General features: G+C 42.3%; 1 protein-coding gene across 5 annotated transcripts; it reads right to left on the minus strand.

Annotated features, from left to right (window-relative positions):
- Positions 1–1,314: 1,314 nt before the first annotated feature.
- CDHR5 (cadherin related family member 5) lies at positions 1,315–27,124 on the minus strand. 5 transcript variants are annotated; one of them, XM_083603606.1, is made up of 16 exons: positions 26,932–27,124; positions 25,573–25,751; positions 24,189–24,239; positions 21,376–21,468; positions 19,467–19,565; positions 18,159–18,269; positions 17,110–17,277; positions 15,593–15,683; positions 15,048–15,142; positions 12,947–13,153; positions 11,906–12,022; positions 9,601–9,673; positions 7,965–8,468; positions 7,752–7,826; positions 3,667–3,809; positions 1,315–3,141 (listed from the first exon to the last, which is right to left on the minus strand). In XM_083603606.1, the coding sequence occupies exons 1-16, from the start codon at positions 27,008–27,010 to the stop codon at positions 2,599–2,601; spliced, it is 2,628 nt and encodes an 875-aa protein (XP_083459732.1). In that variant the 5' UTR covers positions 27,011–27,124; the 3' UTR covers positions 1,315–2,598. The 5 variants fall into 5 exon arrangements, with proteins under 5 accessions (XP_083459732.1, XP_083459734.1, XP_083459733.1 ...); XM_083603608.1 differs by having other exon boundaries at positions 7,752–8,249; XM_083603607.1 differs by lacking the exon at positions 7,752–7,826.
- Between the last annotated feature and the right edge of the window lie 625 nt (positions 27,125–27,749).

Genomic DNA, 27,749 nt, shown 5'->3' on the forward strand with positions numbered 1-27,749 from the left:
ATGCCCCAGTCTGGAGAGACAATGGCGTGTACCTCCAGGGGTCAAGTCAAACCACTGGTGAATCACAGCACCTGCTGTGGCTGCAGAAACTGGTAACTCATAATTGCTGCCTCCTGTGTTGCTTTTGCTGCATTAGTAGCACCAAAGTGATGTATATCGCTTAAGATTCTATGCACATTATACTTATTATAAAGGACTTTAATAAAATTATATTATTTAAGGTCTCAAACAGAGATAGCATTTCTTTAAAACAAAAAAGCACCAACCTAACAATCATTAAACTATATTTTCTCCTCTACATAATTATCACAGCCAAGTCTAAGCATATGACATGATTAGATGTTAATATATTTCCTTTCCTCTGACACCTGCAACCCATCTCACAGAGAATAGTTTAATTTTCTTCAACTCAAACAGAACATATATTAACATTGACTTTTCTGCCCGATCACATCATTTATCCATTCTTTGATCACTGGAGTCTCTCTGTCTCCCATATTCTTCATATTTTATTTCTTGCTGTCACAATCATATTAACGGCCAATTCTTGATCTATTTTTTTATTTAAAAAAGTTGCTTCTATAAGCCAATAAGAAAAGTTGCAAATCCATTATTCATGCTTTCCCCCCTCATGTCTTCTCTTCTCATATATCAATTCTTAGCTGAAGGGCAATTCTGTCACAACTGGGGAATTTCCCCCTCCCATTTCGACACTTCCATCAATTATTGCTACATTTTTTTTATTAAATTTAATTTTGTTGGTGTAATACACCATGCTACCATCCTAGTATAGCACCAGGTCATCATTTCAAAATTGATCCCTTGCAAATTATGCACGTAAAGAATAGCAATATGATGTTTCTCTGTCTCCTCCTGTTTGTTTAATGATTTAAGAGAAGAGCTTTGTGAAACTGTAGGTGTTCATAGAATCAAATGTTTGACTTCGCCTTATAGAATAAAGACTGCAATACCTTGAATAAACGTCATAGAAAATAACAGCAGTTCTGCAGCACAATTCTATGCTTACTTACTTAGAAGTAAGCCCCATTCCTCATAGGGCAGGTGTTGGGAGCCTGTGACTCTCCAGTTGTTGTTGGATTCCAATCACACCAGCCTCAACCAGCATGGCGAAATGTAAAGGATGATGGGAATATGTGGAGGACCACAAGTTCCCTTTAAACCTTTTCTAATTTAATGAGGTCATGATAAGAATGCTTTACGCCCAGGGATGGAAGGAAGAGAAAACACCAGCTAAAGAAGAGTGGATTATGGAGACAATAGAATACGCTGAAATGGCAAAGATGACTGGAAGAATCAGACACCAAGAGGAAAACAAATTTAATACAGAATGGAAAAAGTACATAGATTATATTAAAGAATATTGGAAAGATTTAAAGACGTTAGTAGGATTTTCATAACACTTGTAATCTGCAAAAACCAAAAGACTAAAAAAAAAAAAAAAGGATTAAACCAAAGTTAGATAAATGTAATCAAATGCGGTAAATATAAAAAAAAAATCTACATTTTGAAAACCAGAGTGGGTGATGGTGGTGGTGGGGAAGTCTGGGGGTTCAGAGAACCCCAAGTTTGTATCAGTGTTATTTGGTTTGAATGGATGTTTATAATGTTAAAAAATATGAAAAGAAAAAAGAGAAAAAATGAGGTCATTATCACAACCATAGGATGCAATCCTATACTCATCTGGAAGTAATCCCCATTGAATTCAATGTGCCTTATTTCTGAGTAGTCAAAGGGCACTGTTAGTTTGTTACCAACTTTGCAGCAGCCCACATGTCATGTGAAGACTTGAAGTAACTTATCCCAGGCAATCCACGGTGGAAGTGGGATGAATTCAAGCCCACCCAGTGGACCATATTGGCAATGTCCTGGCAATGTCCTGTGAAGGAGATGGCAATCCCATAAACTACTAGCAATATGTTTCTCCTGGTTTGAAATAACACTTCTGTAAATACTATCCCAGCTTTGCTCATTAAAGAGCTTTTTCAAGAAGGGCAGGAGGGAAATAATAAAACCACTATTATTATTATTATTATTATTATTATTATTATTATTATGTTCTTCCAGATGTTGGCTTTTGCTGATGACTGGCCACATTGATCCCACCAAGCTGGACATCTCTATGTTGAACACTATGAGCCCAAATATACTAGCAGGATTAGCACCAGTGGAACAGCAGCCATTGCTTAGAAGTAAACTAGCAGCAACCCTAGCTGAGCTCACTATGCCGGTGATAACAGGTACATCTTCTACAAGCTACTTCCTATTTCGCGTTGGAAGGTGGTGACTCCATTTGAATTGGCTGCCTCAGGGATCAAACTGTTTTGGGTTGGTCCTTGCTGCTGTATGTTAATTATCATGCTTGGGTTGAATGATCCTAACAATTCCATAAGATGTTGTTATCAGCTTTATGCTTGGGGAAGGTGTGATATATTACCAAGGGGACAAGGTTGCACACTGCCCTTCCTGGTGAATGCTGCTCATTAATTGGCCGAGGTCATAGGAAGAAGCTGCAGAAGCTCGGTCAGAACATAGTTTAAAACAGTCAGCTCTATCACAGAATCCTGGACAATATTTCACCTACAAAAAAACACCATCTCCTTCTGTATCCTGAAGATCATCAGTAGAATCAATTTCCGGGAGTTGAGCTCTTCCTAGAGTGAAGGACCTGTCACTGCCACCTCTGCCACCATCACCAACTTCATCGTCACCAGCCTGGTCATCAGCATTGTCACTGTCACTCTCATTCCCTTTCTGTTCTGTATCGCTGTCATTTTCAATCATCAAAACATCATCCTTAGCTTCTGGGTCAATGTCTTCTTTAAACCACACTGCTTTGTAGCCATCGTCTGACATCCTTCTGTCTTTAGTGAGGATGGATCTTACTTCCTTTTCACTGTCTGTGTCCCCGTTGCCTTCTTCACCTTCCTTGTTCGTTTCAGAAGCTGCTGATTCCTGGCTGTTTCCCGCTGTCTCCTCCAAAGGAGACGGGGTGCCTGACCGCTTCTCTGCAACCGGTTTGTCGTCTTCAGACATCACACTTGCTGGCAACTTATCCTCCTTTCCACCTGAGTTAGGTTTCTCATCGCTTTCAATGCAGCTGTTGATCAAGCCTGCAACAGACTGCAAAAGAGGGACATTTATTGTTCATACTGATGGAAAGGGAAGTGAGGTGCGTAGAGAAGGATCACCCACATTGGAAATGATTGGGCCTAATCCCCCTGTGGTATAATTCAATCTAATGATTAGCCAAATCACACTATTCATTTCTGCTTAGTATGTCTGCCACGTTTACATATTTACATATTACATACAAATGCTTCATGCAATATGCTGAGAACTCACAAATGTTGTGTAGTGGCTGATGCTCACATGGCAGCACCAACTTTTCCTTCTGTTTCTGCTTGACAAATTGCAATCCCAGCTCAACATACTAGCTTGTGTGATGTTGTAACTGATGTACAGGTGTGACTTTCCAACAACTCATTGCATACGGCTCTCATCTTTCTTTGGGTATTTTTGTTGTCGTTGGCCATCGTTAGAACATGATAAAAGCATAAAAGCTCACAAATTCCTGCACTGCAGTTCTTCACAACTAAGGCTTGTACTCTCACTCCAAAATCAATGTATAGCAAAAGGTCCACTTACTTCAGTGTCTTCTCCATATCTTTGTTTTAGTTTGTGATACTTGTAGGAGACCAGTCCAAGCAGCACTAATGTGACTAGCAGTAAACATCCCAAAGTGGTGCCCACAGCAGCCATGTCCTCTGTTCTATACTGACAACTCTGTTCTGAAAACAAAAACATAAAACAATAGCCTGATATTGGAAACAATCTCTAGAAATCCCCATTGAAATCTGGTTAAATAATATTTGGAATGTGGCTTTATTGGCATGCCTTGCTTGCCACAGAAGGGTAATTAAAGGCACTTCAAGGGTAGGCACTTTCGGGAAGACTTGGCTTCCTTCCTTCCTTTTCTTTTATAAAAAGATACTTTTATTCCGTCCTCAGAACAACAATCTCTGTGGAGAGGCTACTTTAATGGATAATACATACAGTAAACAAATGTACTGCTTGCGTACTATGTACTGCATATGGAACTTAATAAGAACGTACCACTGAACAAGTTACTGTAGTTACTGTAGGTGCTGTTCTTGTATTTAAATGAAAAACAATTTTAAAAAATCATTGGGCGCGGGGACATCCTCCTGAATGTCAATATAAGACTTAAGGTGTAAGACAGGTGGGTGTGGATAACAGGTTTTAGAGGTTGCAATGTCTTTACTTCCTCCTCTTTCCTTGATGGTCTCTTCCAGATTCCAAGACGCAGTATATCTAAAAGTATCCCTAGCTTTTCAGTTAATGTATCTGACATTGAACTAGTCACCAGCAGATAGCTATGCTCCAAGTTTCTATCCAATCGGAAACACATGCCAGGGTTTTCTTAGGTTGACTTGGATTTGCCTGCCGTAGGAATTTGCCCTTTCTCATTTCACACTTCACATCCCTATTAACTACCAAGCTATCGTTTTAAAGCTTTGTGGCGATTAGTAAAACCATGACCAGCTATCAGTTTCATGTCTGTAATCTCCAGCAGCGTGGACTTTGACTATTGCCTGCAGGTTTCTATTACTTCTAAGAGTTTATCATTAATATGAAGTGAAAGGACTAGCACTTCACCTCTCAAAAATAGCCAGTATCACACAACTTCAGAAGTGCTGGAATCAAGATACTGCTTGCTAACTGATTTAGGAAAAAATGATATATTACACGAATTCTTAAGCTGACTTCACGAGAAGCCATTTTTGGAAACAACCCAATCAATCCGTTTAAAAATTGACACTTTTTATTGTTCTGGAACCTTAAGTTCCAAGACAATATCCAACTCCCCCCCACACTTGTGGCTAGGGAAACCCAGCCAGATGGGTGGGGTATAAATAGTAAAATGTTGTTGTTGATGATGTTACAATTGTTTTGCCACTTTAAATGCATTTTGCTGATGTGGTTTATTTCTTGCTACTTATTAAATTAGGGCTTTTTTCCCTCTTTAAAAATAAAACAATCTTTTGGAGAGAGCAAAAGCCAGAAGGGTGGCTCAGTTTTAAAAAATGGAGAAGCGGGATGCCTAGTTCAGTGGTAAATGACATACTCTGCAGGCAGAAGGGCCTAATTAAATGCAATTTAAGGCTCTCCAGCAGCAGGGTCCAAAAAGACTTCCCAACTTGAGACCCTAGAGAGCCACTGCCAGTCAGCCAAAGGTGGAAACCATGGTGGGTTAGAGCAGGTATGGGGAGCCTTTGGCCCTCTAGATGTTGTTGAGCTGCAGTTCCCATCAGCCTCAGCCAACAGGTCCACAAAATGGTGGTGCACGGGGGGTTGGCACTGTCCCTCTTTTTAAAGAGAGAAAAAGGAGCGCTCCTGTGTTTGAGTGATACAACAATGGAGAGCTCAGCCTCTATTGATTTTTTTAAAAAATGAAACCAGTCTCTCAATAGCCTGCAAACTTTATTGCCCTCCTACCTTCCCTCCTTCCTCTCGCCTATAGAAGGGAAGTTGGAGGGGGGGATTATGGAAAACAAAACATTTCAAAGGTCAGCAAATGACGCAGGCCTTGGAAGAGTGGGGTTGTGTTCCTGATGTCAGCCCTTGACTCAGCCTAAATAAACACCATACATTTAAAATCACACACGCGCACACCACATCCTGGAAACTGTAGCTCTTGAGGGGCAAACCACAATCACTATAATTGGTTTTTTTTGGGGGGGGGAGCCATGTGTTTTAAATGTATGGTGTATATGCAGTGATATGCAACTACATTCTTCCACTCTGCATTCAGATAGCAATGGGCCACCTTGATGGCGGAAGAATTACATTTTCCCAGGGGTAATGTATTGTGCCTTGGATTCCACAAAGGTATAATGCCCATTCCTGACATTGCTTTCCTTCTTGCTCTGAAAGCTACCTGCATTGCAGGGGGTTAGACTAGATGACCCTTGGGGTCCCTTCCACCTCTACCATTCTATGACTTCATTTCCCCCTGTTATTGAACCTGTTATTTCACTTTAAAAGTCTCTGGCACATTCTGTCCTACCTGTCAATAATATTTTCAGTCTGTTGCTTTCTGCTGCCTCTTTGCTTACCCATTCTTAACTGGATTCTACCCTGCTCTATCTGCAAAAAATACATCTCATGAAGCCCCGACAATAACAGTAACAGCTTCCAGTGGAGTTCACACCAAAGAAGCAGTAGAAGGAAGTTTTAGCACCACCCGGGGGAGAGAGACCCTACTGAACCACACATCTTTTGCATGCTAAATATACATACATACATACATACATACATACATACTCAAACATGCACTGCATGCAGTTCCACACAACACCCAAGCATTAGACACATATGGGATATTTATCTGCCTTCCACCTACTTCCCCAACACCCCATCACACATACCAGGGGTTCAGGGGCTTTAGGAAGAGGCCTATTTGGGATGGATAGCTCATGTTTCACATGCAGGGGATCCCAGGCTTGAATTCTAGGGCAAAGCCCAATACGAATGGGAGGGGGTGAGCCCTCACACCTGGGCACACCTGACCTAACATGCCATATGAGCTAATAGACTCTGCATTGACCAGCTGGACTCTTTGGTCCACTCCCTCCCCCTGGTAACCTACCTGACCAACCCATACACACTCCCTGCTATTTTTCCTGCTAGGCTAGTTCTGCCAGGTTCCAGTAGGATTCATTGCCTGAGCCTCTTCTGTCTCGCAGAACATTTGGTCACATGGGTCTCCTCCCACCCCTTCCCCACCTGAAATGGTACAGGCCAGACACAGGTTTACTACTTCAGTGTGAACCAATTCTCAAACGCATCAGGAGGTATAGTGGTCTTACCTTACACAGAGAAATAATGTGAGCAACACTATCTCTAGTCACTTTGATGCCACCCTAGCCCTGATCCAGCTAAAATTAGTCATGACTAAGCCCAAAGGTTGGCGGTTCGAATCCCCACGACGGGGTGAGCTCCCGTTGCTCAGTCCCTGCTCCTGCCAACCTAGCAGTTCAAAAGCACGTCCAAGTGCAAGCAGATAAATAGGTACCGCTCTGGTGCGAAGGTAAATGGCGTTTCCGTGTGCTGCTCTAGTTTCGCCAGAAGCGGCTTAGACATGCTGGCCACATGACCCAGAAAAACTGTCTGTGGACAAACGTCGGCTCCCTCGGCCAGTAAAGCGAGATGAGTGCCACAACCCCAAAGTCGCTAGCGACTGGACTTAACTATCAGGGGCCCTTTACCTTTTTTAAGCCCCGTTCAAAGGAGCAGAATTTTAGTAAGCCATGACTAAGCATTTGTTTCAAGTTTTTCACAATCAGTTTTAGCTGTATTGGGATCCCTGCATGTAATACCTAATGTCATGGCCTAGGCCCCAGACCTAGACACTTCTCCAACAACAATCCCCTGAAACAATCTCAAGAAGTTTTCTTCTATTGATGGATAACAGCCGCTGGGTGGGACGGATTCTAAAAGGGACTGTTAAAGCCACCATTCTTGTGTATCATGGGGCCCCACCCCCTACGCTGGCTATTTGTGAAAGAAAACAACAGCAGGACCAAACCACGTGACAAATGTCAAGTATAGTCTGCCTCTGAATAACACGTTTACTCTATGTCTTGGGCAACTTGTGGTGGTGGGTGTTTGAGGAGACACAGGTTCTGATAGTCTATAAGATGAATTACCTCGTGGATTGGACGTCGATTGGTTGTCAGAAGATGAAGGTGTTATCGATAGGGTGGTTGTTCTAGTTGCATCTCCTGTGGTATAGGTGGTTGTTCCATTATAGAGAGGTGTTGGAACAGTGGAAGAAACAGTCGTATCAGTTACTTTGGTGGTTTCTGTCTGAGGTGCCTTGGTAGTAGATTGCCCTATATCATCTGTTGCTGGACTCTCACCTGTTATGGGATGCTTTGCGGTAGTTCCAGCCTGAGAAGGTGTATTTGCAGTCGACCGTTTATCTGTTGCTGGGCTTATATCTGTTATGGGATGTGTGGTGGTAGTTCCAGTCTGAGAAGAAGCTGAAGTAACAGTTTGGACCGTTCCCCCTGTTGCCGTGGATATGGAAGGCACAGTTACTCCAGACTGAAAAGTTGTTTCAGCAGTAGATTCATCAGTCCTATCTGTTGCTTGGCTTATCCCAGTGATGGGAGAACTGGCGGTCTGGGGTTCTAAAGTGCTACCTGTGATTATGGGAGACTTTGTTGTAGTTACAAAAGGAGGGATGACTGAGTCAGATGTTGGGCCTGTTGCAGGCTTCTCTGTAATGGCAGTATTCCTGGTTGTACTTGCAGAAGGTGTTATAGGAAGAGTAGTGATTGTCCCAGGTGGTAAATCTGAAATATCTGAAATAGTGGTCCCTGCCCCTGTGGTAGTGATGGCTGTAGGAAGAATGGTCGGAGCTGAAAATGCATTAGGCCATGGTATTAGTTATTTTTCAGTGTTGTATCTTTACACCAAGAAACTGAACACCTTATTCATATGAAATGTACACAGATTAAGGCTCAAAACCATTATAAAATGGAGACAATATTGTAACAGCCCCTAGATGGTGAACCTTTATAGATCCCATGTAGACAAAATCATGACAACAGGTATTTTATCAGAACCCTGTGGCTGTTGGCAAAGAAAACCTATACCCTTAGTTTTATGCTAGGAAAAGGGGTTAGTGACTAGTTCAGATCCAAAATCACAGACCAAATGTTTTGTAAGGGCACATTTGGATTGTCCAAATTAGGCTTTCAGGCTTGCTATTGATTTTTTGCTGGGCCAATAATAAAGCTAAGGTCCCTTAAGCCATATAGCACAACACGCCTTCCCTGAGGTAACTTCCCTTGGCCTGTTAATTGAGCATTAATCTTGGTTGGTTTGTACAAAGTTTCTGGGGTGGCTATATAATGTCATATATTTATTGAACCTTCATTCTGTTTTGTTTGCAGGGAGGTTATACAACATCACATCAAACAGAAGAGGATGGCATGGTAGGGTGGCAGCGCTCCCCTGACCTCTGGCTGGTTGCGTTACTGCTGCTTACCAGGAGGTAGAAGGGTAGGGGCAAGGCAGTGGTAAACCTGGTACAGTTTAAATGTATCAAACTTTATCATGCTTTTAATATTCTGTTGGGAGCCACCCAGAGTCGCTGGGGCACCCCAGTCAGATGGGTGGCACATAATAAAATAAAATAAAATAAAATAAAATAAAATAAAATAAAATAAAATAAAATTGTAGTAGTTATTCTTACATTGGCTGAGCAAAGCAATTATTATCCTGCACTTTCCATTGCATTTTCCTATCACTTTCCTTATGGCAGTACAGTATGTCCCATTGTTTTGAAAGTATGTTTGCTGAGCAAGAACACACACACACACACACACACACACACAAAACACTTTAAATATGTAAACTGAATTTGTTGGTATGTGGTTGAGCCTCCCACCCCAAACAGAGATAATCTGGAATCAGACTTTTGCCTTAGTCTTTTTGAGCAATATCTGTGATCCTTATATTTCATCTACGCTGTATGTGCTAACTTACTTTCTAAAGGCTTGACATCTACAGTTATCAGGGTGCTGTCCTCTTGCAGAGTAGCTGTGTCATTAGCAATAGCCTGTGCAGACATGAAAGTGGATGTTAACCCTTCGCATAAACACATTTATTCCATCAATTCATTTATGAAGGCACTAAATTAGTTAAAGGCTCTGAACAGTTCAAGCTTCTGTGCATTGGAGTGTGTAATCTATACACTCCAGTTCTGCAGAACATACAGCTGATGTCTACATATGCAATTCACAGATAGGTCTGGCAAGTGTGTGAAGCTAGGCAGCACAATTATGACTCCTACACACACACTTATAAAATTAGGATGAAAGGGTTTCCTGTTTCATTTTGTTGATTGCTTTCATTAAAATATCCTCACAACAGCACTCAAATAGAGCAAGGCCACTATTTATTATGAAAAGCAACATAAAATAGGTAGGATAGAAGATTAGACAATCTTCTATTGGTGCTGTGGAATGCAAGCTTTTGAGTTACACAGAAATCTTACCATATATACCTATGCCGGTGTACTTCAAAAGCTTGCAGAACTTGGTCTAATAAAAGATACATAATCTTTCCTAATTTGTGTTTCCGGAGTCTTTGGAACAAATATTGCCAATATTGTTACATTTTTTAAACAAATGTGATCCTGATCAGAATGTACCGTATTTTTCGCTCCATAACACGCAGATTTTTCCTCCTAGAAAGTAGGGGGAAATGTCTGTGCGTGTTATGGAGCGAATGCCTACAGATGGCGGGGGAATCTGCTGCAGTTGTGAGCAGTCCGTGGCTCGCTTTGAAACAGTAAGCGGCTCCTGTCAGCTAGCGGAGCCGGGGAGGAGGGAGAGAAGCAGAGCGGGGTTGGCTGCTTTAAAACAACCCCGTCCTCTATGTTCCTCTCTCCTCCCCACTGAGCTGCTAAGTAGCAGCAAAGCTTTTCAGCCAGCCTAGCCGGGAGGAGGGAGAGAAGCAGAGCGGGGTTGGCTGCTTTAAAACAACCCCATGCTCTCTGTCCCTGCCTGCAGTTTTTTGCTGTCCGATTTTGGATTAGCCACTGTAGGGGCTGTGTGTGTGTGTGTGCTTGAGCTATCGTTCTCCTCCTCCTGCTTCCCGTTCACTCTCCCTGCGCCCCTGCGCTCTCCCTCCGACTTTAGGATTGACACTCTGTGTGTCTGTGTGTGTGTGAGAGGGCTCCTTCTCTTGCTTCTGTTCACTCTCCCTGCGCCCCTGCGACTTTAGAATTGACACTCTGTGTGTCTCTGTGTGTGTGAGGGCTCCTTCTCCTTCTCTTGCTTCCCGTTCACTCTCCCTGCGCCCCTGCGCTCTCCCTCCGACTTTAGGATTGACACTCTGTGTGTCTGTGTGTGTGTGAGAGGGCTCCTTCTCTTGCTTCTGTTCACTCTCCCTGCGCCCCTGCGACTTTAGAATTGACACTCTGTGTGTCTGTGTCTGTGTGAGGGCTCCTTCTCCTTCTCTTGCTTCTGTTCACTCTCCCTGCGCCCCTGCGACTTTAGAATGACACTCTGTGTGTCTCTCTGTGTGTGAGGGCTCCTTCTCCTTTTCTTGCTTCCCGTTCACTCCCCCAGCACCCCTGTGACTTTAGGGCCAGTTCTCTCTCTGCGTGTGTGTGTGTGCTTTGACCTCACTGCGCTTGTTGGGGGAGAGTGTTGGTCGCAATTTTTCTTGATTTGTCTCAGAGTGGTTACTATCATGGTTTCCTTGCCGGGGAGGAGGGAGAGACGCAGAGCCTGCTTGTTCTAAAGGAGCAAAGCCAGAGAGGAGCCTCTCCTGCATTATTAGCAGCATCCTTCTCCACACACCCCACGCGTGCTCCTTGTCCCTTGAGTTCTTTTCCTTCCCTCCCCACTTAAAACGTGGTTACAAAGCACGGATCCACATGGATCCTCAGGATTTTTGCATTGGGCTACCCCAAACTCACCGTCAGATCACATGTCTGTGGCCACAGCATGAACCACAAAAATCATACATCCACTGTTTCGTTTAGAATATTTTTTTCTTGTTTTCCTCCTCTAAAAACTACGTGCGTGTTATGGTCAGGTGCGTGTTATAGAGCGAAAAATACGGTAAATAACTATCGTGTCCTGGCTCCCATCTCTGTGTTTGGTTTTTTTGTCCACTTTAAATTATCCATGACCAGACTCTCTTGGAGTGAGAAATAACAATGAGAGAAATTATGATGACAGCAGCCCATGTTTAAAGGGCCCTCTGGTGCCTTTTTCTAACATCAGACATTACAATCAAATTAATATAGCACACAAATTTTGGGGGAAAGATGACCTACCAAAAGGGTGACGGTGGAGGCCACATCCAAAACTACAGCAGTCAGGAGAAATCCATCTACGGTAACTGTGAAATTCGTGCTGTTTTGGATTTGGTATTTGATATCAGGATTGAATTTCTGTGAATGGAGAATATAAAAATAGACTTTAATTAAGCACATGGAAGCCAGACAACAATTTGCCCCTATGCTCTCCACCCCATTCCCACCCTGGCTATGCAATATGCACCTAGTCACCAGTGCCAATGTCCTGGTTGTGGCCTTGTTTGTATCGGCTTCCCTGTTATTGTCAACACTTTCAGCATGTTTCCTTTCAGCCTGCCCCGATTATTTCCTCCAGGTTGTAGGGTATGTACCTGCCCCCCCTCCAATCCTCATTTCTGCAACCCCTTCAACACAGAATAAGATAAAATAACTGAATAAACTGTACCACTTCTTACTTCCAATTTTATCAGGAAGTTCTGAATTACATAATTTCAGAGCATTATTTATTTGACAAAAGGTCCAAATTGAAAATGGTCCCAGGGCATGATCTCAGGGCATGTGATACAGTTATGCTGTAAAAGCTCAGCTGGCCAGTGCTTGGCTGGGAAATGGCCTGGGAGCCCCATGTATGTTGTGTTGTGTTGTGTTGCCTTGCATTCCATTATGGAAGAAAGGAGAGGGCATAAAATGTAAATAAATATTTGACCAAATAATTTTTAATTTTTAATGTTCATGACAGATTTTTTTTTGATTTTTTTTTTTTTGGTGCCTGCAAAAGATTGCTTGATCCAGGTGGTTTTTATTTCATTGTAGACAGGTAAATGAGAGGCAACGTGGGCAGGTCATATGCAGATCAGGGGTTTGAAGATTTGCACAAGTACAGAGATGAGATCATAATGCTAAAAGAGATATGAGGGTCGTTCTAACCCTTCATGCATTAACTCGCATGAACCTCATATAGGAACCATATCTGATATCATTATTAGTATCTTAACATCTCTGCCCCCCTCCCCCTGCCCGGCACCCCAATGACCTTCAAAGGCATCTAAAGTTCCATACATCAGTGAAGTCATCATCCGCAGCAAAGATGCGCAGGGGCACTGAAGGTCTCCCAGCCTCCATGACCAGGCTGGGAACAGGCAGGCCCACAGACACAGTTCCTGCGTAGAGGGTTTTCTCAAAGTACGGCTTGTGGTCATTTCTACGCACAACCTTGATTTCCACTGTTGTTTGGGAATATCTGTATGGATTGTTGGTCTGGAAAGCCTGGAAAAAGAGAGAGCAAGAAGCACAAAAACAGTCATTCTCCTCAAGGGATAAAATGCAAAATGACTTAATAGAAAGTAAGCACGGGGTAGGGGTGGAGTATGTGCTTGAGATCTGGGATGATAAGCTTTTCTTCCACTCTCTGCCACTGGCTTTTACAATGTCACCGAGTGTGGAGTGCTTCACCTTTTAGTAGACTCTTGAGGGGACAGGATTGTCCCTTTTGGCATTCTGCCAAAAATGCAGAAATTCAGTTTTGTAGCCTACATTTCTTAATCTAAGGAACTGAGGTGAGCAACATTTTAACCAAGCACTTGAACTCCTACTACATATTTTGGGAAGCTGTTTCTTTGTCTGTTCACTGTGGGTAGAATCCAACATAGCACGGGAGAGAATGATCTGTTCCGCAAGGAGAAATCTGTGCACACCCTAATTCTGTTCTAGGGATTCCTGAATCTGTTCCAAGGCAGGGGCATGTTTCATAGCATCCTAGAGTTCTAGCTGTAGAGTTGGAAGGGTATGGGGGAGGGAGAGGGGGAGACCTCATTTCACGAGAGGATATCCTTGCACAGTTGGCACCCTGTCCTTGAATACCACTCTATGTACTTGGACACTTCTTAAGATATTGCTGCATGCCATCCCAATCTCCAAGTACTGCAAGATTTCAGGAGTTCCAGGGTTCCTGTTTCCTTTTGACTGAGGGACAGTGGAGACTGTTGTATCTTTATGATATATGGTTTGTTTACACACATATATGTACAATCTGATCCTGTGATGGATGGGTCAACACTATTAAGCACTCCAAAAAGGGTCTTGTTTCTACTGTAGCCATAACCTTGGGTTCTAACAGAAATCAAACATAGCTCTTTCTTTCCCCGCCCCCCCCCCCCCAGCCTGCAGCCTTGAAGGTTCCAGTTTCTAGCACACATACGGTAACTCGACTCTCCAGCTTGGCATTTGTATTTCTAACTACCAGAGAGTTGGGGAAGGGAGCCCCACCCATTTGCTGTCTGGCACAGAGCCACTTCCTTTGTTACCATAACAATCCAAACTTAGGCCATTACCTCATTGAGAAACTAGCCTGGCTATTCCAAGAATTTGAATCCTTGCTTAGATTTATACACTTGCTGGATCCAGGCTTTAGAAGGGTCTCTCAGCATAGAAGCCTACCCTGCCCCAGACTCATAACATGGTCATATGCAAATTTTGCATAATGGCTCCTGAGATCAAAAAGCAGGGTTTTGTCTATGTTTGGACACCATTTTGAATCAAGTTAGCGAACTGAACTTTTCAAAACCACTGGTTTCGAAACTGCACACATTCGGCTGATGCGTGGGCAGTTCAGCCTCACTTTCTTCAGGAAGCTGCCCTGTACACCTGAACCCAGCAGGCCTGAACTCCCCACACACCAGCAGATGATATCAGGTGTGGGGCAGGTGAGCAAGGTCTGGGGGACAAATAGGGAGACCTGGCAGGCCAAATTTGGACTGTGGGCCTGAGACTGCTCATCCTTGAAGGCCTATAGGATTAGATCCAGTTTATCATGGATTACCGGTAAATGTGGGAGTGGGGAACTAGTGGCCCTCTAGATGTTGCTGGACTACAACTCACACCATCCCTGACCATTGACCATGCTTGCTATGAACAACATCTGGACAGCGACAGACTCCCCATCCCTGATCTAATGAATGGCTAAGAGACATTTCTCACAGCCTAGCTCTGCCTTCCCCAGCCTGGTGCCCTCAGATCCTTTGAATGGCAATTCCCATCAGCCCATGGCAGTCCAAAACACTTGGAGGGCACCAGTTTGAGGGGAGCTGAGCTAGCTCTTTTCTCCTTGGTAAACACATATTCCGGCTAGGAGTTGATCAACACAGATCACCAAGAGACTTACCACAACATACAACATGAAAGTCTTCAGAGTGTTAACAGTCTTGTTCATTGTTATTTCCCCAGAATCCTTGTCTATTGAGAACGTGTCGTCATTTCCTAATGAAATTTGGGAAAATTAGTAATTGGAACTTCTGGTCACCAGAAGAAAGAATGGGATGGCTGTAGCCACGGGAGTGGGGTGGGCAACTGCCCCCTATCAAGTAAATAAATAAAAATACTTATCTAACTGAGTGATTGTGTTGCAGATAGCTCAGTTTTATCCTCCCAAAATAAATCCTGGCTACGCTCATGGCTCTGATACCATCACATCCAAGGCTGGATGTAGCTGATGACCCATGTTACCAGCTGGGATACAAGGCTCAGTGTGTGTGTGTGTGTGTGTGTGTGTGTGTGTACGCACCTGTGCCTGCCACATGGAGTAGCTTATTTAGAACACATAGAAACTCAAAAGGCTACACAGGGATTTATTAACTAAGCCTTGATTTTCCTGGAAATGTTGGCAGCCAAAACTCCCCCCCCCTCCGTGGGTAGGAGTAATCTACTCACCATCAGCAATTGCATACTCTACTTTTTCATTCAAATCTCTGTCCCCATCAATAGCAGAGAGGGGTCCTGGCTCCAAGACCAAAGACTCATTCTGCAATAAACAAGGTAAAACATTTTCAGATGTTTCCAGAAATCAAAGCATTTGCTCACTTCAGGTACTTTCAGCCGTTACGAGTCTGGCTTTTAGTTAACAAGATGTTACAATAACAACATATCTGAAACAAATTATAAATTATAGAGCTGATGCTGCAGCTGGCTGATGATGAATTGGATGAAGCCTTTTTCACATATGAGTGATATAAATTTAATGATGATGATAATGATGTGGCTACATTCACTCTGGCTGTTTCGGAGGTCCTGGCCTGTTGAAGATGCTGTGTACTCCTATTGTTCCCATGCTTACTCCCCACACCAGCCTGCAATCATTGCTGCTCTCTATCTCTCATGCTAAAAAGGTTCCCTAATAAGTTTGACATGAAACCTGCCATTTTGCATGTAGCCTCCAGCCTCAATGCAAGCTGTGTGCTTACATACCAAATTGTAGGTTATTATTTTCCTAGCGAACAACAAGTCCATGAGCAGGAAGCAGCCACTGTAGCCTAAAGGAGTGGCAGCCACAACCAAAAGAGTCCCATTTCCTGGTAGTAGAAGCTAATTTCATGACACGTAGAAGTATTGTTTTGTCACTGCCGTTTCTTATGCATAAGAAGATGCTTATTGGAAGGGGTAGGCTGCTCATAGCATACCCACCACACAGGCAAAGTCTGCTCCAGAACCCCGCTTGTTGTATGAAAGCACACTCCTCATTGTGTTGCTGTTTGGAGTCAAACCCCGACTTGCTGGCATTGATCTGGAGTGAAGCAGAAGACTTGCGAGCAGCAGCCCTAGCATGGCTAATAGGCTTCTCTGCAGGTAACAGGAAGTTTGGCTGGCTGCTTAACCCTTCCCCCTTCTGCCACTTTCCCGACTCAATATTGCCCTCCCCAAACTGCCTTTTCATGTGTGGAAGGAAAGACACGGGGGAAAGATATGAGAACCCCATTTCTTTCTCCCTTGTGGGCAAAAAAGCAACAAGGGCATGTTTTGAGCTTTTTTTTTTTTTAAGACAGGAGGGAATGGCCAAAGCAGCTTCTGTCTGCTGTTTTTTTTGCTTAGACATCCTTTGCCATAGACTGCAATGGGTTAAAGGAAAGTGGAGGCAAGAACCAAAGATGTAGTTTGAGCCTCATGCAAAGGTTGTTTAGTTGGGTTGTAAAAGTTGTAATGTTGTGTAGAAGTTTTTCTGCCCCAGCTATTTTTCTTGGGAATAGCCAGTGCCCTCTTGGTATTGGCACCAATTCTGTTCCAGGTTTGATGCAGCAGGCAGAGGTGCTGCTTGGTTCCAGGGCACTCCTGGACTGATCTTTGAGTCCATAGACAGCAAAGACAAAAAGAGTCCTATAGGGACCGAGAGGAGCAAAGCAAAATTAAGTGAGGCATCCTGGGGTGGACACAGCCGAAGGGTTCCTTGTGCATACCATATTCTCCGAAATGTTGACCTTGCCAGTGTAGCCCGTATTGATGCACATTATATTCCCTCCAAAAGGAGTGCATGGCTGGAACCAGGGAGGTCTCAGGTCAGCCTGTAGGATATGTATGGTTATTGTTGCAGTGGCTGTGTGTGGAGCTTCACCAGCCTTCCCATCCTATATGAAAGAAAAATGAAGGACAAAAACAAGAAATGGGAACATGTCCATTATAACAGCAGCACCAAAACAATCCCTAGCACTATGCGTGCAAAACCCACCAGGGCAGGTTACCTTGTCAGAAGTTCTGAGTTCAAGTAGCTGCATTGATTCATACCAGCCAAATTAAATAAATTCATTTAAAGGCAATACCTCTGATCAAAGGTCATGAGTGCACCCTGCTGGAAACTGATAGTCCAGCACCAATGTGTGATTTGATTTATTTAAAACATTGGCATACTGCTTTATAGTTGAAAACAGAATGCAATGTACAGAAATAAAAAGAGTGGGAGGAATTCAACATTGAGATAAGGCAGTCGTTCAACCAGGGCAAGCATTTGGGGTTGCTAGATGGAACGATCCCTCCCTGCCTACCCACTTGCACTGTTCTGGAAGCCCTTAGTTGAATACCACCCAGTGCAAAAAAAAAAGGACACAATTTGTTATGATATAACATTTGCAATAATACAATAACCACAGTGGCTGGCCGCATGTAGCAGCCAATATTCATGGCCAGGACACTCCTGGGTAAACAAGTATGTTTTCAGCATGATCTTTCTTATGCATTTCAGTGAAGGGGGAAGCTCTGCAAACACTTTTATTTAAATATTTGGATCTCTGCACTGAAATGACTGAGAAAGCATTTGCAGAGCAAGGAACAGTGCGCGCGCATCAGAGCTCTTATACCTAGGCCAGACTTCTGGGATGTGGGGGCCTGGCAATTGTCAAGATTGCCAGTGGCAACCCTAAAAGCACAAGGGCATTTATGTGGTGAATGTGGAAACACATGTGCAGCAGGGCAGTTGCAAATAAACACATATTTTGCTCATGATAAAACTCACCATGGCATATAAGACAAATTGCATGTAGTTAATTTTTTCATAATCCAAGGTTTTGAGCAAGTAAATTTGCGGGTTATTAACTCCTTCAATGTTAAAATACTCCAGTCCTACCTAGAAGACAAGAAGAGATAGTGACACACTCTTCATCACAGATATGGAACCTAATGCCATTTCAAAAACACTGTTTAATGTCAAAGGTATTGCTTATTGTTGCATGTTTCGACACCTAAAGTGACTGGGTTATGGAAAGTATATGATCTCTGGTTTCTTACTGGTACAATGGAGTTTTCATTTAAATCCTTTTAATTAAGGCTTAGAGTGTGAAAACTATGCTTGACCCATGTGTATTTTAACTGTGTGTTAGACACTTCTAATTCTCTGGAATCAGCATGCATCAAAAGCTAATGATGCCAAGGTCATGTTTACTGTGATGTGTCAATAGCTAATTAAGCCAGGACTAGCCTCCGGTGTGAGGTGATAGCCTGGGCTAATGGACTATTAGGACATCAAAGGATCAAAAGAACTGGGGATGAGACACCAATTGAGACACCAATTGAGTCCCCATCCTCCACAGAAAAAGAGAGGGTGGAAGCAATTGAAGCAATGTAGGCTGGAAGCTTAGGAATGAGGTAACACAGATAGTAAAACAGTGGAGAGAGAGAGCATAATGTTTTATGTTTATTTGGATTCAGGGCTGCAGCTATGGGAGAAGCAAGTGCCGGGCTTTGGAGCAGAATCTCGGGGCCCCATTCCATAGACTGAAGTCATGTTCACACTTTTGCTTGTCCCATGCCTAGAAAGCATGGCTCTGAGTGGTTTTCTGCTTCTCCCATGCTTTCCAGGCCTGGGTGGGTCTGAGTGGTTTTGCCTTTGCGCTGCTGCTTTCCCTCAGAAAACCTGCTCTTTAGTTCTAAATCGGAGCAAACGTCAATCTGGAGAAAACCCCAACTGATGTTTGCTCGGATTTGACGGTAAACATTGGGTTTCCCTGGGGGGAAGCCGTGGGACAAGCAGAAGTCTGGATGAGCCCTGAATGGGAGGGCCCTCAAACTCAGCATGTTTTGAATTAAGTGAACAAATACACATTCCCGCTGAAAGAGCTCCAGTAAAACTACCTGTCTGCACCACTGGCTATACCAGGCATAGGCAAACTTCGGCCCTTCAGATGTTTTGGATTACAATTCCCATCATCCCTGACCACTGGTCCTGTTAGCTAGGGCTCATGAAAGTTGTAGGCCAAAACATCTGGAGGGCCGAAGTTTGCTTCTGCCTGGGCTATACTAACTCCCCACCCAACTATATACTAACTGGTGGATCTGCTGTAAGGTTGTAATATATTGTGTCTTTGTCAGCGTCCTTAGCTGTTACATTAGCCTGGGGCACGACAGTCGTGTTCACTGCTATATCCTGAAAAACAAAACAAAAAAAGGAACATCATTTTGAGCTATTTTTTGTCACATGTAATTTACAGCAGATAGATAATTTACTAGGCAGATAAGTAACATGCACACAATTTTCTCAGAAGAACCAAAGTAGGTCACAACATTCAAATGCAATCTAGAATAAAGGAGCAACAAGTTCCTTGCAGAATCCTGGGCCAAAATGAAAAGGATCACAATTGACATGTATGCTTTTCTCATAATGCAAAGCAGTGATGAGGAAGCCTGAGGAGTCTTGGGGACCATGGTGCCGTGAGGTGTGGAGTTTAAGATCGTCCCATCTCTTTCTCTTTTCCTCTCCTAAGCTGCTATTGCCATTTTTTGAAAACACTTCCATTCCTGCCTATGGAAGCTGTCCAGGATCCTCCTCAGCTGTTATTTGGATTTACATAACCCCCCAAAATGTGTGTGTTGACTTTGTTCATATAGTTATAGCCTCACATCTAGCCTGGCACTATACTAAATGCATAGACATGTAGACATATGCTTTTCTGTTTTTAATACTGTATTTGCATCCTGTCGCTTCTACAAAAACCTCACAGCAGCATATAGTTCTCTCCTCCCAACCTACATTTCCCCCTCACAATAACCTCGTGATGCAGGTTAGATAGAAAGAGAGTGACTGGTTTAAGTGGACCCCATGAGCTCGTTGGGGATTTGTAGTCAGGTCTCCCCAGTCCAGTCCTAGTCTTTCACCAACTGGCCTCTTTATACCTTGCACTAAGTGAGAGAGAATTAATGGTTTACCACATAAGGCACAATGGAATAGAACCATACAACAAGTTATCACATGCAGAGGGGAGTCTGCGTTGTATTTTAAAACTGAATGTGTTTGGCTTCATCATTTGAAAGATTCAGTGTGACGAGATTCTGTGTGGGATAATGATGAGGATCTTATCTAGTGTAAAAGAGAGTTATTGTTCCCTTCAATCAGAATAGGAGAAGCTTGCATTTGACTATTAATAACTTTATTGTAGAGAGGATACCTTTATCTAATTTTACATTTAGTCTTTTCATGTTTAAATTGCTATAAGAAGAGTTTTCTGTATTTTATATTAAATAAAGGAGTAAAACCTCATGTATTGCAGATACATGATTTTGCTGGCAAAGGAAGTAGGCGGCATTATAAATTACAACCTATGAGTTCTTTACAATACTAGTAGCAGATTAGGATGCTATCCCTTTAGAAATATTGCTAAATAAAAATAAACTGGGATATGATAGAGTTATTTAAACAGTTTGATTGAACATCGCACCCAGTATTTTAAATGAACAGCTACCCCTATTTTCTGAACAAACTTCTTGATTTGAGGTTGGAAATCCATTGTGCACTGTAACTAGTCACTGAAGGGGACCTGAGGGTGGTAATGTATTTGGCATCTTCTATATTCCCCCCCCCCGACATGGTTGCGTTAATTTGCATACAATTGTATCTATGGCTCACAAAGTAGACATTACTGTTTGAGCAGTTTTTATGAACTTGTTTCAAATAAAATATTTTAGTGAGCTTAATAGTGTAATAGAGTTGTAATCTATATTTCTCTCTTAACTCTCATGGATATTTGTTTGTTATTTTGGAATTAAATTGGAAATAGCAATAATATGTTATGGTTAAGTATCATTTCTATTTCATTGTGTTATGCTTAATATTTGTATTTTAATGTTTATACAAGGTTTTATTCTTCCCAAGATTATGGTTCTGTCAGAATTATAGCTACAGTCCATTGTCACTTGTTGCAGAGACATCATCATCATCATCATCATCATCATTATCATACCTCTCGAACATTGACGGTGATGTTGGTTTCTGGAAACACAGGAGGGTTGTCATTCACATCAATAATGTTCACTACAACAGTAATACTATTTACCTGGTGGTGAGCAAAGCAGAATAATGTTAGTAATTGATTGACTGTTGAAATGCTGAAAATCAGGGGTGATGCTGGTGATGTTAGAACTATGGTCTTTAAAAAAAAAAAAAAGGAATGTTGGGTGGCCCTCTTGGCTTCAAACATGAACTAAGCTTGAAAATGACAATAATCCAAAAAGTTCAACCCAAGACATGTCTGCAGAAGCAAGTGCCACCGAATTCAAATATGTTGCATTACTTATTCTTGCAATTTAAAATAAAATAAATTTAGGGACTTCCGGGGTGGCGCCATCGGCAATGGCGGACTCCCTCTGAACCGGAGGGACCAGCTTCACGCGAAACGGGTCTTTTCCGCTACGGCGAAGCGGGGACCCTTTAAAAAATCACAGGCGGATGAAGCCTGTGACCATGGGACTCGGTGGGCACCTTTAGCGCCCCCCAACCCGCAAAGGAACCCATTAATGGGCTCCGAAGCGAAGAGGGGGGAAGTGGCGCGGTGCTGTGAGTCTACTGCTTTTTCCGTGGAGCGAAGCCGCATAGCCGTTGCCGGAGAGCGCTGCCTTTTTCCTGGGACAATTTGGCATCTAAAGAATCACCCGTGAGTACTTAAAACTTGAACAACTGGACTTTAAATAAGGATCGGCCAGCAGAGAGGAATTGGACTTAAAATTTACTTCAATTTGGTACTGAAACGGGAAGGTCTAAACAGGAAGTCAGCCTTCCGTTTCTTTGTAGTCAGAATAAAGCAAAGACAACGTAACTAGAGCATAGAAATTCACTTTTAAAGGATTGGCTTTCATCATTTAAAATCGTGGAACCCCCCTTCGGTAGCAGGAGAAGAAGGGGGGTCTCTTTTTGGACTGTTTAAACCTGCAGAAGTGAGTTTAAAGTAAAGTAACTTTCCACCGTCCTGATCCTGGAGCGGAGTGTCAGGACTGACGTTTGAAGCTCATTGACCAGAGACAAATGTTTTTGACAGATAGTTAAAAGAAAAGTAACATAGTGACTCCATTGTTTCCTTTCGCATGTTAAAGGAACAAATATTGTCTGAATATTTTTTAAAAAGAAATTTTGTTGCTATTGTTCTTAAAAGAAAGAATAAACAAGTTGTCCCCCTAGAGGGAGACTGTGAAATTGTAACCAACTTCAGGAGCTTGCAGCTGTTACAGATTACAATCGTGGGAAAGGACTTGTGACCTTGCAGGACAATGTTTTCAGAAGCTCTGTTGGGTGCTTTCTGTAAAATAAATGCCCTATTGGATCAGCTAAGCCAGAAGACGGGCTTGATGACTAATGCGACCAGAAATTTTGAACAGGCAGTAGGAAACTACATGGAGCCTACCCAGGAACTAAAACAGGAGTGTGCCATGACAGCACAGATGAGAGAAGAGGATATTGCTGAACCCTGGGTGTCAGAAATGGAGGGAGCTGGGGCCCTGCAGGATCATGAGCCTCTGGATTCGATAAATGAATTTGGAAAAAACCAGATTTGGAAAGATAAAGTTAGGTTTGGTTTGGAAATGGGGGGTTGGAATGACCCTCCCATGCCGGGACGTTGGGACTTTCTGAGTCTGGTAATGGGCCGTCAGATGTTTGGAGCTGTGGGAGCTTTTAATTTTGGAGGGAATCTGAAACAGGTGTTTAAATATCACATGGAGTTTAGTCTGGACTATGGAAATGGGGCTGATTTGTTGAAAAGGGTCAAAAATATTACTAAGCTGGAGTTCCTATGAGTGGAAGGAAAATATGAAGAAGAGTCGCGGAAGGGACATGGAAGAGACTTGAGGGCCTCGGATATAAGGACACCAGGTTAATGCGCTAGATAAATGGGACAAAAAGGACTGACAAAATCCGGAACCAGGAGGAAGGGACGCTGGATGAAGATTGGATTGTTTTACTTGTTTTTCTTTTATCACTAGGACTGCTTTAAAATAATTGATGAATGCTAGAAAAATGTTGAAGGGGAACTACTTGGTTCTAGTAAAAATGTTTAAAGAATTACGTTAATGGTATGGTTATGAGAAGTCGGTAAAAATAAGATTTAAGTTCTAAGTTTTAAGGTTTGCTATAAGACAAGATGAAAATAGATCAAGATAATGTAAGGACAAAATATTATGAACTATGGATAGGATTTGCTGTGATAATTATTAACCAGGATACAAGAAAGGGGAGGAGGAGGAGGTCAAAGAAAGAAGGTAATGAAAGTTAAAAACTTGAGAATGATGGATGTATTTTTTCTTTCCATTTTTGTGTTTTGTCTTTTTTTCTATTTTTTCTTTTTTATAATTTAAAAAAATCTTTAATAAATATTATTTAAAAAATAAAATAAAATAAAATAAATTTAGCAGTTTCAAGTGTTTTGTGTTTGACATTTTTTTATACAATACACCTGTTTTTTGAAAATTGAAATTATCAAACAAAATTGAGGAGGGGGGGAGCACTGGCCCCACCCCTGGCATGCCATTGACAAGGGATGGAGAGAAAGAGAAGAGGGTGAAGGAGGCAAAGGGTGTATCGGAGATAGAAGGTGTGTGTGACCATGTCTACCATTAGCTTCAGCCCCACCCACACTTGGCATGCAGCCCCTGGCGGATTAGTTGCAGAGGGAATGTGGTTCTCTTGGGAAAAAACTCTGGACCTAGATGACGTTGCAAAGAAGTGTCTCCCACTATCTTTGTGCAACATCTAACAACACAAAGTAGCATCTCAGATATTACTCACGACTATATCCGCTCTGAAGCACTGTAGTTCTACAACTAGCGCTGTTGAAACCTGTATTAAAAACAAATGATTTCAATTAAATCATGTTTTCTGGAACAATTTTTTATTTATTTATTTTTATTTTAGCTATTGGTGCTGCCTGATAGGGCCTTCCTGGTAGTGGCTCCCTGTTTATGGAATGCCCTCCTCCTGAAGTACATCTGCCTTCATCATTAACATTCAGGAGGAATATGAAAACATTCCTGTTCACCCAAGCACTTGATGGCTGAAGTATTATTAGCTATGAGGATATGTGAAATAATAATAAAAAATTAGACATTTTTAACATTTTTGCCTATCTTGATCTGTTAGGATGGTGTACATCAGAATAAACTAAACAAATTTAGTTTGGTTCTCGAATGGCTTGGCTCCCAAACGAATCGGCTCCCGAATGCCACAAACCCAGAAGTGAGTGTTCTGGTTTGTGAATATTTTTTGGAAGCTGAATATCCGACGCAACTTCAGCGGCTTCTGCTTGAGTATAGGAAGCTCCTGCAGCCAATCGGAAGCCGTGCCATGGTTTTCGAACAGTTTTGGGAGTCGAACGGAGTCCCAGAACAGATTAAGTTCGAGAACCAAGGTACCACTGTACTAAGAATCACTGCTAGTAGTTTTCACACAAAGGTTTTTCGTCAAAATAGGTTTAGAATGTGACTAAAAACCCCCAACATTGACCAGAATTCCTGTTTGAATTACAAAAGCCTCTCTTCCACTCCAGGTTCTCTATTTAGTAACTATCTCATACATACATAAAAAGTGAAAGAGGCGCTCAGAGGTAGTTTAATCATCACACTTGAAAATACCCCATAGCCTTCAAATGAAGAAGCGTTACCTGCATGTAATGATGGCATGCAAATTGGCTTTAATCTATCACATGACGTATGCTGCCTGGTAGAAAGCCTGTTTGCATATCTACCACTTTGAGGAACACTTTATGGAACAGGGAGGGGAAGCCATCTTGTCTGTTGCCTCAGGCAACAAAGTAAGTCCTTTGCCTTACACTGCTCTGGCCAGAAGAATATACAAGCTCAGAGAGAATGGACATTTGCAAGCACTTGTTTTCAATGTTTTAATTAAGGCTATTAAATAGCTTTAACATATTTGGATAGCTATATTCAGGTTATGACTGTACTGCCCTGATTCACTTCCACCTCACCTTACCACGTTTCTAGATAGGAGTCTGACTGGCTACCATTACTGTCATAGATGCTTTAGCTGAGATTCCTGCATTTCAGGGTGTTGGACTAGATGACCCTTGGGGAACTTTCCAACTCTGAGATTCTCTGATTCTATGCTATTAACCCCCCAGCCATATTTCTGCATCTTTTTCATACCAGTTCATTACCTCATAATCCACTGAATTTTTCAGGAGCAGTTGTGAGTTCTGAATCTCAAACTGGTCACCGTTCAATACCAATGGGTTAATTCTTACTGTGACACCGTCAACTGCGTTAATGTTGGTAATCAAAGCCCCAGGAGGATTATTCTCTTGGATATTAACAACGTTATCTTGCACACCACAATCTAGTGAAACAAAAGACAATATTTTAAATCTCCCAAAGCACAAGCTTAGTCAAAAGAAGGCATAAGATCAACTAGTGCTTTGTGTATTCTAGTCCAAGAATTTGTCTGGGACAAATATATAGGAAATATCATATAAACTCAGACAGTGGTGGACCTACATTTTGGGGGCCCTGGAACTTGAACTGTCATGGGGACCCCTTTGTAACCAGCAACAAGGTCTGGGTAACCCCATTTATCCTATTCAATGGGGTTGTTCCACAACAGATCACACACCTCTACAACATCTGTGCTACTGACTCTCAAACATTGGGATTGTTAAAATATAGGAGAAGGAGAAGGAGAAGTTTGAGTCATGTGACTCAAATTGGGTCTACTAGACCCAAAGATTTTAAGCAATGTGGACTTAAGTTGCTTCTGGGGCCCCTCCAGGATTGGGGGCCCTGAAGCCTTAAGCTTCATTAGTTTCATAGCAGATTCGCCCCTGAACTCAGTAACAGGCAGGTGTAAGACAATCTGCCTAATAAGCTTTCTTTCCCACAATATCTAGATATAGGCATGTGAAGGCATAGTCTTTCAAATGTTAGCAAATACTGTAGTTAACTTTGCCAACATCTTATAACCATATAACTTGGGACAAACCCAACATCGTGTAAAAGGATTCCTCTTCATATCATTAATTCCTTTATCTGATTTCCAGTTCTTAAGTAAACTCCAGACATCATAGTCAAAAAAGTGCCATCATTCACCTCATCCCTATTTTTTTTTGTCCATGTAATTAATTATAAACCAATTATTCAAATGATAATTAACAAGAAAAAAGCCCTTTCTTTTGAAATGGCCATCTTTTTGCCTGTGTGATAATTTGGCCATTCAAAGGTCTGTTACAAAATACATCTTTCATTAAAATATTAGAAAGGTTATATAGATTCTGGCTGACAGGAACCAAACCATGCTACAGCCTGTGCTTGGAATATGCACAGCATTCAGGCTGCAATCCAAGGCACACTTATCAAAGAGTCCTATGTGGTAGGACATGCTTCCAGTGAAACAGGTACCAACTTGTGCTGCACATTGAGAGCACCTGTGGCAATTGTTTTTCTACTTGGTATATCCTTTCATATTAAAAAAATCAAACCAACCCAAATCAGAGTTTTTTCCCCTACCCAGAAAACATACTGACCTGAATTCTGTGCCTGAACATGAATTGCTGACAGCAAGAGGAAAGGCACCCAGGTACAGGACTGCCTGAAGAAAGCCATTGGGCAGATGGAAAAGAAATCCAAAAATTAAGGAAAGCGGACCATCCACTTTTCTTCGTTAATTGTTGCAATGTATCTTCCTTTCACTGTTCCATGAGGAAATAATGTGGCAAATAACACTGAGCTGACACAGTCGTTTAACCTTTGCATCCTAGCTTATTGATTCACTTATTTATGACTTGCTTACTGTTACCAGTTCCTGAATGCGATAAGTGGATGGTCCCGCTTTGCTGTTACATATTACGTAACACTTGCATGTGGCTAGGATCAAGGGTAATGGGTGATGCTGAACGGAAGAGGGTGGGCCATTTTACAGAATGGAAGACGGCGAATCATTTCACACATGCCCTCCAAAAAATATCAGAATGGGCTACACAGGGTGTCAAAAATTTTTCAAACAATGCTTGAAACCAGGCAGTGTGGTGCCATTTAGAGAGAGTCAGGGACCTATTCACAGGTTTTTAATACCCAAGCTAAGCCCCAAGAACTCATAAAGTAATAACAAAGATGAATATTTCTCTGGGCATGTGCAGAGTGCCTTTGCTGAACTTTAGTAACATATTTGAGAAGAAAAAGAAAGCGAGACAGCAAAACTTCAGGGGAAACTTCAGCATTTCTCATTTAGGAGATTTCCAAAGAGAGGGATTGTGAATCTCACTCTGATCTTCAAACTTTAGATCATAGCAACTGCGAAGTGCTTTGAAATTCTGTGCCAGGGAAGCAGATCATTTCTTCTCTC

This window comes from Podarcis filfolensis, assembly GCF_964270895.1.
Source record: "Podarcis filfolensis genome assembly, chromosome: 1".
Lineage (NCBI taxonomy): Eukaryota > Metazoa > Chordata > Lepidosauria > Squamata > Lacertidae > Podarcis > Podarcis filfolensis.